General features: G+C 35.8%; 1 protein-coding gene across 5 annotated transcripts in view; it reads right to left on the bottom strand.

The window, feature by feature from the left end:
• Positions 1 to 5,916: 5,916 nt before the first annotated feature.
• The window catches only part of LOC106151620 (N-acetyltaurine hydrolase), a 14,947-nt gene continuing 4,497 nt past the window's right edge, over positions 5,917 to 16,366 (bottom strand). For 4 of the 5 annotated variants that reach the window (XM_013524992.3, XM_087002197.1, XM_087002198.1 and 1 more), the window contains exons 4-8: positions 15,814 to 15,925; positions 15,462 to 15,617; positions 14,947 to 15,111; positions 14,241 to 14,455; positions 12,572 to 13,639 (exon numbers count right to left, since the gene is read on the bottom strand). In XM_013524992.3, the coding sequence (XP_013380446.2) occupies positions 13,505 to 13,639; positions 14,241 to 14,455; positions 14,947 to 15,111; positions 15,462 to 15,617; positions 15,814 to 15,925 (783 nt within the window). In that variant the 3' untranslated portion in view covers positions 12,572 to 13,504. Of the gene's footprint in view, positions 6,226 to 6,449; positions 6,665 to 7,057; positions 7,223 to 7,472; positions 7,629 to 8,113; positions 8,226 to 8,534; positions 8,614 to 11,773; positions 11,934 to 12,571; positions 13,640 to 14,240; positions 14,456 to 14,946; positions 15,112 to 15,461; positions 15,618 to 15,813; positions 15,926 to 16,366 lie in introns of those variants that run through there. The other variant, XM_087002196.1, reaches the window with a different exon arrangement.

Here is a 16,366-nt window from a genome sequence, read left to right as displayed (position 1 = left end):
GCAAACGCATTCGTATAGACCCCCACATACACAAAATAAGGGACACAGCCGCCAGTTTTGTGCTTGACAAGCTGTAAAAATGCAATCAACAAGAATTTTTAAACTATTGCAAAAAATATATATGGTACAATCAAATTTAAGTTCTTCGTAAGGTAGGTCAAGGGTCAATTTCAAGGTCACAGTAAATTGCCAGTATATGACTTCCTATTCAAGTTCAAGAGTAACTATGGACCTATCTCTGTCAAGTTTAAAGTTAAAAGAGAAAGAAATTAGCAGAGTTCAGTTCATGATAAAAAGTAGGTCAAAGGTCAATTTCAAGGTCACACTTAGATTGCCAGTATAGGACTTTCTTTTCAACTTCAATAGTAACTATGGACCTATCTCAGCCAGTTTTGGAGATAAAAGGGAAGCAAAATTTGCAAAATTCAGTTCATGGTGAAAAGTAGGTCAAAGGTCAATTTCAAGGTCACATTTAGATTGCCAGTATATGACTTTCTATTCAAGTTCAATAGTAACTTTGGACCTATCTCTGCCAGTTTTGGAGATAAAAGGGAAGCAAAATTTGCAAAGTTCAGTTTATGGTGAAAAGTAGGTCAAAGGTCAATTTTAATGTCACATTTATAATGCCAGTATATGACTTCCTATTCAAGTTCAATAGTAACTACGGACCTATCTCAGCCAGTTTTGGAGATAAAAGGAAAGCAAAATTTGCAAATTTCAGTTCATGGTGTAAAGTAGGTCAAAGGTCAATTTTAAGGTCACATTTAGATTGCCAGTATATGACTTCTTTTTCAAGTTCAATAGTAACTATGGACCTATCTCAGCCAGTTTTCGAGATAAAAGGGAAGAAAAGTTTGCAAAGTTCAGTTCATGGTGAAAAGTAGGTCAAAGGTCAATTTCAAGGTCACATTTAGATTGCCAGTATATGACTTCCTATTCAAGTTCAATAGCAACTATGGACCTATCTCTGCCAGTTTTGGAGATAAAAGGGAAGCAAAATTTGCAAAGTTCAGTTTATGGTGAAAAGTAGGTCAAAGGTCAATTTTAAGGTCACATTTAGATTGCCAGTATAGGACTTCCTATTCAAGTTCAATAGTAACTACGGACCTATCTCAGCCAGTTTTGGAGATAAAAGGAAAGCAAAATTTGCAAAATTCAGTTCATGGTGTAAAGTAGGTCAAAGGTCAATTTTAAGGTCACATTTAGATTGCCAGTATATGACTTCCTTTTCAAGTTCAATAGTAACTATAGACCTATCTCAGCCAGTTTTGGAGATAAAAGGGAAGAAAAGTTTGCAAAGTTCAGTTTATGGTGAAAAGTAGGTCAAAGGTCAATTTTAAGGTCACATTTAGATTGCCAGTATATGACTTCCTATTCAAGTTCAATAGTAACTACGGACCTATCTCAGCCAGTTTTGGAGATAAAAGGAAAGCAAAATTTGCAGAATTCAGTTCATGGTGAAAAGTAGGTCAAAGGTCAATTTTAAGGTCACATTTAAATTGCTAGTATATGACTTCCTATTCAAGTTCAATAGAAACTATGGACCTATCTCTGCCAGTTTTGGAGATAAAAGGGAAGCAAAATTTGCAAAGTTCAGTTAATGGTGAAAAGTAGGTCAAAGGTCAATTTTAAGGTCACATTTAAATTGCCAGTATATGACTTCCTATTCAAGTTCAATAGAAACTATGGACCTATCTCTGCCAGTTTTGGAGATAAAAGGGAAGCAAAATTTGCAAAGTTCAGTTAATGGTGAAAAGTAGGTCAAAGGTCAATTTTAAGGTCACATTTAAATTGCCAGTATATGACTTTCTATTCAACTTCAATAGTAACTATGGACCTATCTCTTCCAGTTTTGGAGATATAAGGGAAGCAAAATTTGCAAAGTTCAGTTAATGGTGAAAAGTAGGTCAAAGGTCAATTTTAAGGTCACATTTAGATTGCCAGTATATGACTTCCTTTTCAAGTTCAATAGTAACTATGGACCTATCTCAGCCAGTTTTCGAGATAAAAGGGAAGAAAAGTTTGCAAAGTTCAGTTCATGGTGAAAAGTAGGTCAAAGGTCAATTTCAAGGTCACGTTTAGATTGCCAGTATATGACTTCCTATTCAAGTTCAATAGCAACTATGGACCTATCTCTGCCAGTTTTGGAGATAAAAGGGAAGCAAAATTTGCAAAGTTCAGTTTATGGTGAAAAGTAGGTCAAAGGTCAATTTTAAGGTCACATTTAGATTGCCAGTATATGACTTCCTATTCAAGTTCAATAGTAACTACGGACCTATCTCAGCCAGTTTTGGAGATAAAAGGAAAGCAAAATTTGCAAAATTCAGTTCATGGTGTAAAGTAGGTCAAAGGTCAATTTTAAGGTCACATTTAGATTGCCAGTATATGACTTACTTTTCAAGTTCAATAGTAACTATAGACCTATCTCAGCCAGTTTTGGAGATAAAAGGGAAGAAAAGTTTGCAAAGTTCAGTTCATGGTGAAAAGTAGGTCAAAGGTCAATTTCAAGGTCACATTTAGATTGCCAGTATATGACTTCCTATTCAAGTTCAATAGTAACTATCGACCTATCTCTGCCAGTTTTGGAGATAAATGGGAAGCAAAATTTGCAAAGTTCAGTTTATGGTGAAAAGTAGGTCAAAGGTCAATTTTAAGGTCACATTTAGATTGCCAGTATATGACTTTCTATTCAAGTTCAATAGTAACTATGGACCTATCTCAGCCAGTTTTGGAGATAAAAGGAAAGCAAAATTTGCAAAATTCAGTTCATGGTGTAAAGTAGGTCAAAGGTCAATTTTAAGGTCACATTTAGATTGCCAGTATATGACTTCCTATTCAACTTCAATAGTAACTACGGACCTATCTCTGCCAGTTTTGGAGATAAAAGGGAAGAAAAATTTGCAAAGTTCAGTTTATGGTGAAAAGTAGGTCAAAGGTCAATTATAAGGTCACATTTAGATTGCCAGTATATGACTTCCTATTCAAGTTCAATAGAAACTATGGACCTATCTCTGCCAGTTTTGGAGATAAAAGGGAAGCAAAATTTGCAAAGTTCAGTTAATGGTGAAAAGTAGGTCAAAGGTCAATTTTAAGGTCACATTTAAATTGCCAGTATATGACTTTCTATTCAACTTCAATAGTAACTATGGACCTATCTCTTCCAGTTTTGGAGATATAAGGGAAGCAAAATTTGCAAAGTTCAGTTAATGGTGAAAAGTAGGTCAAAGGTCAATTTTAAGGTCACATTTAGATTGCCAGTATATGACTTCCTTTTCAAGTTCAATAGTAACTATGGACCTATCTCAGCCAGTTTTCGAGATAAAAGGGAAGAAAAGTTTGCAAAGTTCAGTTCATGGTGAAAAGTAGGTCAAAGGTCAATTTCAAGGTCACGTTTAGATTGCCAGTATATGACTTCCTATTCAAGTTCAATAGCAACTATGGACCTATCTCTGCCAGTTTTGGAGATAAAAGGGAAGCAAAATTTGCAAAGTTCAGTTTATGGTGAAAAGTAGGTCAAAGGTCAATTTTAAGGTCACATTTAGATTGCCAGTATATGACTTCCTATTCAAGTTCAATAGTAACTACGGACCTATCTCAGCCAGTTTTGGAGATAAAAGGAAAGCAAAATTTGCAAAATTCAGTTCATGGTGTAAAGTAGGTCAAAGGTCAATTTTAAGGTCACATTTAGATTGCCAGTATATGACTTACTTTTCAAGTTCAATAGTAACTATAGACCTATCTCAGCCAGTTTTGGAGATAAAAGGGAAGAAAAGTTTGCAAAGTTCAGTTCATGGTGAAAAGTAGGTCAAAGGTCAATTTCAAGGTCACATTTAGATTGCCAGTATATGACTTCCTATTCAAGTTCAATAGTAACTATCGACCTATCTCTGCCAGTTTTGGAGATAAATGGGAAGCAAAATTTGCAAAGTTCAGTTTATGGTGAAAAGTAGGTCAAAGGTCAATTTTAAGGTCACATTTAGATTGCCAGTATATGACTTTCTATTCAAGTTCAATAGTAACTATGGACCTATCTCAGCCAGTTTTGGAGATAAAAGGAAAGCAAAATTTGCAAAATTCAGTTCATGGTGTAAAGTAGGTCAAAGGTCAATTTTAAGGTCACATTTAGATTGCCAGTATATGACTTCCTATTCAACTTCAATAGTAACTACGGACCTATCTCTGCCAGTTTTGGAGATAAAAGGGAAGAAAAATTTGCAAAGTTCAGTTTATGGTGAAAAGTAGGTCAAAGGTCAATTATAAGGTCACATTTAGATTGCCAGTATATGACTTCCTTTTCAAGTTCAATAGTAACTACGGACCTATCTCAGCCAGTTTTGGAGATAAAAGGAAAGCAAAATTTGCAGAATTCAGTTCATGGTGAAAAGTAGGTCAAAGGTCAATTTTAATGTCACATATAGATTGCCAGTATATGACTTCCTATTCAACTTCAATAGTAACTACGGACATATCTCTGCCAGTTTTGGAGATAAAAGGAAAGCAAAATTTGCAAAATTCAGTTCATGGTGTAAAGTAGGTCAAAGGTCAATTTAAAGGTCACATTTAGATTGCCAGTATATGACTTCCTATTCAAGTTCAATAGTAACTATGGACCTATCTCTGCCAGTTTTGGAGATAAAAGGGAAGAAAAATTTGCAAAGTTCAGTTCATGGTGAAAAGTAGGTCAAAGGTCAATTTCAAGGTCATAGTAAGATTGCCAGTATATGACTTCCTATTCAACTTCAATAGTAACTATGGACCTATCTCTGCCAGTTTTGGAGATATAAGGGACTAGATGTTATAATTTTGGAGTTACCATAATGTGCCTTAAATTTCGTACAGAAAAAATTAATTAAAATAAAGAAAATGTCATTTTGGTCAAAATTCTTGAAATAGGAGGTGCTCTGAAGTTTCAGAAGTTCAAATTTGATGAAATAATGTCATTTTTGAACACAAGTTGTCTGCTTTGCCAAGCCTTATGTTTTATTTTTCCAGAGTTCAAAATTTATTATCCATTACCGTACTGCACATTTTGCTTTTACCACCAATATGTACTTTTTGATACAGCGTAACTCGAAAACCGTATGGAATACAAAAAAACCGAGACCACCTCCAGTGTTGGGCTTTACATGCTCTACAAAATGCAAAAAAGAATGGGTCTCTAGCATTAACGGTTCCCGAATTAGAGACAGTTTTCAGTTTCAGTATCTTATGGCCGCTACTCCCGTGAAAATGCACCAATTGACCCCAAATTCATGGAGATAAAAGATGACCTGAAGGGTAACACTTTCCAATAATATTATTGGTTAAGTCTGTGTGGTGTCTGAATAACAGGGCAAAAAAAATTTTTTTCGTAAAAAATTTCATTTTTTTGAAAATTTTGGCCCATTTGACCTTGAAGTAGAGGTCAAAGGTCAAATCCAAGGGTATATTTGAAATCTACACATATGACTTTTGGAAAGCCGTCTATAGAAATTTTTCCCATAACTCCTTCCGTAGGGTAGATAATTAGCATTTAATTTTGCCATTTTTAGACAAGGGTGCATTGCAATGAGTGCCACACCCAGACCCCAATACCGACAAAGCCCAAATTTTACGTGGAACGAGTTGAGATTATAGGTGACCTAAATCCATGAGATGGGTACGGGGGCCCTTACCGTCTAGGAGGAGAAGCGGTAACGGTAGCCGTCCGGCGGAGCCGGCGGAGCCAACGGAGCCGGCGGAGCCGGCGGAACGATCCGGACGGGACCGAAACCATGTGTACCGCCAGCGCTAACGCTGGTGGTACAATAACCTAACCAATGGTTTGTCTGTTTGAGGCAAAAAATTAATATTTTTCTTCACCAAAAAATTAATATTTTTCTTCAACAAAAAATTACAAGATAAGCAGTTCTTAAAGTGATTGCAATGCCAACTAATTTCGAGTCTTCTGGTATTTTTCATATAAGTTTTGTTTCTGTTATCCTTTTCAGTGATTGTCCATTTTTTCTTGATGAATGAGTGCGCTCCTGATGTGCTCTCTGGCTTGCTACTGGAATGAATGCTGTCAGAAAGCATTTTAGCTCACCCCGGAATTTGAGACACCCACATCCTTTAAAGAAAAGTGAGCCACTCCCTGGGGTTGTCAATCAACATCTTGTCAATCTGCTCCTGGGTCACACCCCGACGACGCATCTGCGGCAGCACATTGCGAAGAATATGGGTGTAGCCATGTCCACCATATTTTATCTGGAACATTGCATTTAATTTATATTTTATTCCTCATAAAAAACACCCTGAATATGTAACCCATTAATTATTTCGTAAAGCAATAATGCATGAGTTACCTCAAATCTAGAGTTTCTGAGTACATGTACTTGTCTCTTGCCTAATGTGTCCTACATTTTTGATAGATTTCCAGTGAAAAACACTTACAATGTATAAAACATTTAAAAGAGTCATGCATCACTTACTAGTCTATGCTTGAAATGCATGTCATGTGATATCACAACTTTATCGAAACCGTTGTCAAAGAGAATTTTAATTCTGCGAATACGCTCGCCATCACCAGGCATATCAACGGCAGGGTTAGTTTGGTAATTGGAATTTTCAAAACCAAATAGGTCAAATTCCAAATAAGTCCCCATCTTGGCAAAGTCAAGCAACAGTTCATCAGCATGCAATGTTCCTAAAAGTTAAAAGAAACCCGATAATGATGATGGTGAGAGAGAGAGAAGGTAATTAGTTTTCTCATGATGTGCAGGGACGGATCCAGAGATATTTTCTGACAGTCTTCCAAATTATCTTTGTTGATCCATCCTCCATTTTTGACCGTCTTCCGACAGAAAAAATTGGATACCTGTCAATGTTAACTTAAAAATCTGACCGTCTTCCGGAAGACCCAGAAGACGCCCTAAATCCGCCCCTGATGTGCTATTCATGCTATTGTTAATTAGTCAAACCAAAGAGAGAGAGAGAGAGAGGGGGGGGGGGTAATTAATTTTCTCATTGGATGTTTTTGTACATTTAACTTGGGGAAACAAGAGAGAGAGAGAGTGGCGGATATAACTAGTTTTCTTACTGTCCAAGTGAGACATGACAGTTTTCCCAGTATTTCCGCCCTCCTCTTGCAACAGGCGGACAATTTCCGACGGGGCCTCGTGATGGCGGCCAGGATGGATGATAACTGGACAGCCAAGCTGGGTCTGAGCCTCTACAGTGGCCCTGAGAACTTTCTTTTCATTGTCTGATAAGGAATAATTGCATACCAACTTTTGAATATAATACTTCAGTAAAGTTAAAAAATAAATAAATAACTTATGGTGTTCCTATTTTCCTTACAATCATTTGAAAATCTTAGTGCTCATTATTTTGCCTGTAAGATGAATTTGACATTTTGCCTTGGATTAACAATCATAACCACCATAACAAAATAAGAAAAGAAATACATTTAATTTAGTATATATATATGTTTAATTATATTTATTTCCAATTACCATGTAAAGGCCAGGAACATCCAATCTCGCCAATGACTCCACACTTGATGTCTGTCCCATCACAGCCAGTGAGAAAATCATTTCTCATCACCTCCACAATGTCTTCTACTCTCATTGCATCCATCTGAGATGGGTGTGAAGCACTAACATAGTATCCTTGATGGAAGAAGTGAAATGTGAAAGTTATATAAAAGATAGCACTGAATTATTTTATTAAAATACACATTTTAAAGTTGACAGTTCAAGTAGAGAGTAACAATAACGTGCACATTATTATTTCAGAACCAAACCAGAACAGGATCAATTTCAATCGAAAGCCACACTATGGCCACATTCAAAACTGGACTAACAGCGACATGGATCAAATATGGCAGACTCACTTGAATGCTTGTTGCGTAATCCCCGTAGGAAGTCTATTTAGTGTCTATTAGAAGACCATGCAGCAAGCTTTTAAATGGGTTGCAATATCTGATTGGCAGACTATTTAGTCTGCTGTTGTGAATGCAGCATAAGATCCTCATCAAAAAATATACCAAAAAATTTTTCTGTAAATGCCAACTCTTTGGTTAATATGTAGATCATTTAATATCAATAGATGAATTTAGCACAGATCAGATCCCAGTTTCTTACAAAAGTTTTACCTGATCCTGCTATGACGTTCACTCCAGATTCCTCTGCTGCTCTCTTCAGATAACGCATGTCACGAGTGATGCCATGGGTGGTGTTTTCAACTATTGTTCCTCCGCCACATTCCTTGAATAGCAGAGAAAAACAAAACAACAATAGCAACAAATTAGTCAACATTACCCCATACCAGATACCAACCATCCATTTTTCATTATAAGATGAATGAACTTCTCTCATATGAAATACAAGGATTTTGAAAGTAACTCATACTGATAAACTTGATTTTGCCCTTATTCTACAGTGAGTCAAAATTATTTTGTATGGTCTCTGAAAATCTACATAAATATCTTGCTGCAGTTTTTTTCAACTTTGGCTGCGCTGATATTGACCATGTGTGGCTAACATTGATGTGTGTGGTAAAGACTGATACTTTACCTTAAAGTATTTCAATTCTTGGATAACTGCTTCATGACTATCATCATCATTATAAATCAGATTAGGTTTGTGGCTGTATCTGAAGTAAAAATGTATAATTCATCATCATAAATATCACATATCATTGATAAATCAGTCAGTTCCATATCTGAATAACTTCTTTCTGGCTGTCAACTGTATTACCAGTTTAGTATGTATCTGATATTAAAGGTATGCTATATGAATTAAAAAATTCCCCAAAGAAATTTTCTGTGTCTGCAAATCCTGCAAGCCTACTATAAGTAATCTTTCCCAATTGAGACCTTAGAAACTATAAAACCTCTTATAAAAAGCACCTGACATCTGAAATGTGCAGGAAGACACAACATTCTAAATGACTGGCCAGTAAAAATTAATAAAATACAATAAATCTTAACTAGAGGATCAGAGAGGCGATACCGCCTCCGAATATTGTACCACCAGCTGGAGCAAGCGCATTCGTACAGACCCCCACATACACAAAATAAGGAACACAGCCACCAGTCTTGTGCTTGACAAGCTGTAAAAATGCAATCAACAAGAATTTTCAAAATATGCAAAAAATATATATATAACTAAAAATGGTACAATCAAAGTTAAGTTCATCGTAAGGTAGGTCAAAGGTCAATTCCAAGGTCACAGTAAATTGCCAGTATATGACTTCCTATTCAACTTCAATAGTAACTATGGGCCTATCTCTGCCAGTTTTGGAGATAAAAGGGAAGCAAAATTTGCAAAGTTCAGTTCATGGTGAAAAGTAGGTCAAAGGTCAATTTTAAGGTCACATTTAGATTGCCAGTATATGACTTCCTATTCAAGTTCAATAGAGACTATGGACCTATCTCTGCCAGTTTTGGAGATAAAAGGGAAGCAAAGTTTGCAAAGTTCAGTTCATGGTGAAAAGTAGGTCAAAGGTCAATTTTAAGGTCACATTTAGATTGCCAGTATATGACTTCCTATTCAACTTCAATAGTAACTATGGACCTATCTCTGCCAGTTTTGGAGATATAAGGGACTAAATGGTATAATTTTGGAGTGACCATAATGTGCCATAACTTTCCTACAGAAAAAATTAATTAAAATAAAGAAAAGGTCATTTTGGTCAAAATTCTTGAAATGGGAGGTGCTCTGAAGTTCCAGATGTTCAAATTTGATGAAATAATGTCATTTTTGACCACAAGTTGTCTGCTTTGCCAAGCCTTATGTTTTATTTTTCCAGAGTTCAAAATTTATTATCCATTACCGTACTGCACATTTTGCTTTCACCACCAATATGTACTTTTTGATACAGCGTAACTTTAGAGATAAAAGGGAAGCAAAATTTGCAAAGTTCAGTTCATGGTGAAAAGTAGGTCAAAGGTCAATTTTAAGGTCACATGTAGATTGCCAGTATATGACTTCCTGTTCAAGTTCAATAGAGACTATGGACCTATCTCTGCCAGTTTTGGAGATAAAAGGGAAGCAAAATTTGCAAAGTTCAGTTCATGGTGAAAAGTAGGTCAAAGGTCAATTTTAAGGTCACATGTAGATTGCCAGTATATGACTTCCTATTCAAGTTCAATAGAAACTATGGACCTATCTCTGCCAGTTTTGGAGATAAAAGGGAAGCAAAATTTGCAAAGTTCAGTTCATGGTGAAAAGTAGGTCAAAGGTCAATTTTAAGGTCACATGTAGATTGCCAGTATATGACTTCCTATTGAAGTTCAATAGAGACTATGGACCTATCTCTGCCAGTTTTGGAGATAAAAGGGAAGCAAAATTTGCAAAGTTCAGTTCATGGTGAAAAGTAGGTCAAAGGTCAATTTTAAGGTCACATTTAGATTGCCAGTATATGACTTCCTATTCAACTTCAATAGTAACTATGGACCTATCTCTGCCAGTTTTGGAGATATAAGGGACTAAATGGTATAATTTTGGAGTTACCATAATGTGCCATAAATTTCCTACAGAAAAAATTAATTAAAATAAAGAAAAGGTCATTTTGGTCAAAATTCTTGAAATGGGAGGTGCTCTGAAGTTCCAGATGTTCAAATTTGATGAAATAATGTCATTTTTGACCACAAGTTGTCTGCTTTGCTAAGCCTTATGTTTTATTTTTCCAGAGTTCAAAATTTATTATCCATTACCGTACTGCACATTTTGCTTTCACCACCAATATGTACTTTTTGATACAGCGTAACTCGAAAACCGTATGGAATACAAAAAAACGGAGACCACCTCCAGTGTTGGGCTTTACATGCTCTACAAAATGCAAAAAAGAATGAGTGTCTAGCATTAACGGTTCCCGAATTAGAGACAGTTTTCAGTTTCGATATCTTATGGCCGCTACTCCCGTGAAAATGCACCGATTGACCCCAAATTCACGGAGATGAAAGATGACCCGAAATGTAACACTTTCCATTAATATTGTTAGTTAAGTCTGTGTGGTGTCTGAATAAGAGCGCAAATCATTTTTTTTGGCAAAAATTTTGTTTTTTTGAAAATTTTGGCCTGTTTGACCTTGAAATAAAGGTCAAAGGTCAAATCCAAGGGCATATTTGAAATCTACACATATGACTTTTGGAAAGCCATCTGTAGAAATTTTTCCCATAATTCCTTCCGTAGGGGAGATAATTAGCATTTAATTTTGCCATTTTTGGACAAGGGTGCATTGCAATGAATGCCACACCTAGACCCCAATACCGACAAAGCCCAAATTTTACGTGGAACGAGTTGAGATTATAGGTGACCTAAATCCAAGAGATGGGTATGGGGGCCCTTACCGTCTAGGAGGAGAAGCGGTAACGGTAACATGGCGGCGGAGCCGGCGGAGCCGCAGGAGCCGGCGGAGCCGGCGGAACGGACCGGACGGGACTAAAACCATGTGTACCGCCAGCGCTAACGCTGGTGGTACAATAAACTGTGATTTAAAAATATTTGTAAGCAAACATTTTATGACAATTAAGGTGTGCAAAGCTAATGACATCTTGGATATAAAGCACTTCGAACTAGAACTCTTCACTGATGGAAATAAAAATGCCAGGAAGGTGAGACGAGTTACGCACTCATTTCTGAATTGTCCCATTTTGAGTTACATTTCCAAGTGTTTGATATCTATGATGTCTGTAACTTGGCTCACCTTGAATAAATGCTTGTTAACAGTTAATTCTAAAATCCCAATTAGCAAACAGACTAGCGTTATTTTTTTCTTTTACTTACAAATGCTAGTTCGGTGCACTTACGGGTACTGGCGAATCCAACCCAAGTTTTTCATCTCAAATGGCAGGTTGACCTTGCCCTCATCTCCTGGTGGAGGTGGGATATAAGTCACTTCAAATGTCATGGACAGGTGCTCATGGGTATGTGTGATCCCCACCTGGTCTGGGGCAATGCAGCCAAGGACTGGAACATAATACATGGGGAGTGATTACTTAACATTGGATTATATTCATTTACACATACATATAGTACATATATATCTATGCAACTGGTAACATTACTAACTTGAATTTACTTCTTCAGAGTTTGTTTTTATATTTTACATTATTCTCTTTTTTTGTGTGTGTAAAAATGGAATGTGTTTTGAGAGTAGAGGGACATTTACTTCCCACAATATTCCTAATAAGCTGTGGGTAGAAGCTGATGAGTATAGGTATGCTTCTTTTGGCACTGTTATTTTACATTTGCTAAAACACCTACTATTTTGCATGCAATAGCAACAGGTTAAGAAAAAGTTGACATCAGGGAATATGTTAGATTTGCACTCCCAGTGAAGATGGTTGTAATCCAGCTTTCTGCAAATTATGAATGGCCTTTTCTATAGGATTTCAATAACAGCTTAGGAAAGCAAGATACTCAAACACCTTCACTGTCTTCAAATAACATTGCAGAATAAATTTAGTAGAAGTTTGTTACTCAAGAGACCTAAGAAGTGTCATGCTCTGAGCCTTTTACTATATGGGGTGATAAGATGATTGAGAATATGGATTGAGTAAAATAAACCAAGGAGTTATAACTCCTTGAATAAACAAACAATGGAAGCATTTCAGATTTTCATTTAATGATTTTCAGTTTATTTGTCATCAAACAATAATATTAGCATGTTAACTATTTCATATTTGATGAAAATGCTTTACTTTAACATTTCAAATTTATTTATCAAGAGCTATATGCTGCTAGTAGCTTGTTATTAATTACCGCATAAATCATTAAACAATGTATTGTAAATAGGTTTCATGGAGAGCAAAACTAAACAATGTTTCACACATTTCAAGTCAACATTTTAAATAGCATGGCTGCTATGAAAGCTGTACATAAGCAATGGGTAAACCTGTTTTGTACATATATTTAAACAACTAAATCGAACATCATGCTGTTCCTTTTGTCAACACAAAAATTGACCAAATGTTTTCTTTTAACTAGACTACTTGTTAACTTTTCTTTAACTCTATAGAGTATAGTTAATATATGTGTCAGTCTTTCTGTCTACTTTAAAGGACATCTTTTAGTTTGCTTGAATAAATTCACAGAGTAAACTACACTTCGGTATAATCATGCTGCTCTCAAGATGTACATTTAGAGCAATTTCATACTTTGGGACATTTTAACATTTTACCTTCACAAAATGAAAATGTTCAGCATAATTTTGTTGAATACAAACAAAAAATTCAATCAACTTTAGATATTCAAGATTAAAAATTATGGCACCGAGCATAAATTTAGAGACTGTGTAGAATGACTACCTCATTAAATTATTGAGGCACTTCCCTATCACAGATTGCAGTAATACTGAAACATGATTAATTTCTCATAACACTTATACATACAATTTCCTTCGTGAATTATTTTATAAAACAATTTTTCATCTATATTATTATTGCAGGCGCTGAAAGCATACCAAGATGGAAAAAAACTTATTTGATTGACAGTCTTAAGCTGTGCACAAAAGCAACAGGGAACAGATGGCATGTCATTTAAAGGAAAGTGAGCCACTCCCTGGGGTTGTCAATCAACATCTTGTCAATCTGCTCCTGGGTCACACCCCGACGACGCATTTGTGGCAGCACGTTGCTAAGGATGTGCGTGAACCCATGACCACCATACCTCACCTAGACAAACAAAATCATTGCTGATCAAAAATGTTCATTAGCTTGGTAGTTGGACCATAAATGAAAATTATAAAATACAAGCCAAAACTAACTAACGGTAACAGTATAAATGTTTTTTGGCTTGTGTTTGATAATTTTCTTTAAAATCATTCCTATTGTAAATAGTAGCAAAACCATGATGAAAATGTTTAAATTAAAGTCTTAAAAACTGTAAAATACACAGAAAAAATGTGAACAAACAGTTTTTCCAAATACGCTTGTACTTAATAGTGTAATGTAGTTCTCGTTAAGTTACATTTTAATGGCATTCTACAAAAACCGAAAATATTATCAAACTACTTCAAGAGAGGGGCTGATAGAAATACTTGTTTTTTCTTTAATTTAGTTTACCTACAGTGTTGGTGTTTTGAGATAAAAAGCCATCACCACAAAACAGTCAAAATAACAGTTTGAATGGAGTGTGTGTGTGTGCGTGCATGCGTGCGTGTGTGTGTGCGTGTGTGTGTGTGTAGGGGATGGAGGGGGGGGGGGCAGCACACCTCAACTGTTGGAAGCTATAAGACTTCACTGCTTGAATAAAATAGATTGTAATCATACTTACCAGTCTGTGCTTAGTGTGCACATCATGTGCAATCACCACTTTGTCAAAACCATTTGCAAATAGCACCTGGATTCTTCTTATTCTCTCCCCATCAGAAGGCATGTCAACAGTCGGGTTGCATTGATAGTTGGATGTTTCTATACCAAACAGATCATACTCTAGGTATGTGCCCAATTTAGCAAACTCCAGAATTTCCTCATCAGTATGGAGAGTTCCTGAAATGAGTTAAACAGAAACTGAACTCCTCGTTTACCTTAATATCATATAATTTTTATATTGGTAATTGCTTTTCTCTGTGCAAAATTTCAGAACTTTTTGAGAATGTTTTCTTATCATGCCTCAGATGTTGTAAAACCATTTCTCCAAACTTAACCTCTGCCAGGAACATTACACAAGTATTTTTGGTAGTGATCATGACTTTTAGCAATATTTAAGGTTTTAAAGGTATTTTATGTGAAATTTTTAAATTAAGTTTCATATCAAACACCACCTGTCTTTCTCAAATTTCAGGAAAAAATATCATCATCAGGTACTTTTATTCAAGGGAGCTTTAACATTTCCAATATATGGACTGGGAAAAGATTTGTAACTAATTTTGCAAGATATTCATTCTTAAAAAATGTAACTTTGGGTTACTTTCCAAACTTGCATGAAGAATATCTTTAAATAAAAATTCTACTTGCTTCTGACTCAACCTGTCACTTACTGTCTATGTGTGACATGACAGTCTTCCCAATATTTCCGCCAGCCTCTTGTAAGATCCTCACGATCTCTTCAGGAGCTTTCGAGCCTCTTCCTGGGTGGATGATGACAGGACAGCCAAGCTGAGTCTGAGTTACCGCAGCGGCTCTGAGGACCTTCTTTTCATTGGCTATATAAGAAATATTCTACATATCAATAGATTTTTATTAAAAATCTGTTTTAAACAGACTGAAATAATCAATAACACTTCGCTTATGTAATACATTTAAAAATCTGTCATGTCAGAATAAGAAGAAAGAATAAGTTGAGTATGATTGTAGAGTAATAACCTAGTGCCAGAATGACACCATAGTTATAAAAACTGTAATTAAAACCAATAAAGATGTGCATTGAAAAAAAAATGTGTGAATTTCATTCCTTTAGTAAAATGGAGATGTATAGTTACCAGCTAACAACCAACCAAACTACACATATAATAACATTACTGTACATTAGCTAACAGTTGAATCAAGCACTCACCTTGCAGTGGCCAGGAACAACCAAGCTCTCCAATGGATCCACACTTCACATCTGTTCCCTCACAGCCAACCAGAATTTCATTCCTCATCATGGCATCTATTTCCTCCTCAGTGATGGCGTCCATGTTAGATGGATGTGAGACAGCATCATAATAACCTGGCAGAGAGGGAAAAACACAGCTGAAGATATATTATTACATTTCGCCTTGAAGATCACCAGTTATTACACCAATTTCCTATGCAATAATCATCTACCATCACTTAACGTAAAGTTTTCTATCAGCATTTAAATTATATTATGAATCAAATAAAATTGCAGTGCTCTAGGCAAATTTTTTCCACTATATCTTTACCTGTAGAAGAAATAATATTGACCCCAGTCTCTGTGGCCAGCCTCTTCTGAAAGGCCAGGTCCCTGCTGATCCCCAGGATGGTACTGTCCACTATGGTGCCTCCACCCAGTCTCTGTAAAAGAAAGAATCTCTTCTCTATACAACTACACATCCACATATAAAGGAAAGGCAGTGAAAATGAGACAAGTCTGGCACATTTAATAACATTAAAGCAATAATAACTCTTCGTTTCGGCCAAAAAATGAATTTTCCTGGAGTAAACAACAATTTTCCCATACTTATCAATGGTTAATGAATCCATTTTTACATTCAAAGTTAGTCCCTGGTTTTTTTCTAAAAAGTTTGGTTTTTTGTTAAAATCTCTTAAGAGAATTTAACAGAGTATAGCTATCAATGGAGGTCACGTGGTCTGAAGACAAGCTCAGATATCAGAATAATAGCTATAACTGCTGTTTTTGTGGTAAAACAGAATATATTATATTTCTATGAGTTATTCACAATGTTTTTATTGTGAAATATACATCTCATACAAAGAGTTATTATCACTTTAAAC

This window comes from Lingula anatina, chromosome 1, assembly GCF_051362555.1.
Source record: "Lingula anatina isolate TDL-2025a chromosome 1, LinAna3.0, whole genome shotgun sequence".
NCBI lineage: Eukaryota > Metazoa > Brachiopoda > Lingulata > Lingulida > Lingulidae > Lingula > Lingula anatina.
This window is presented reverse-complemented; position numbering and strand designations above follow the sequence as displayed.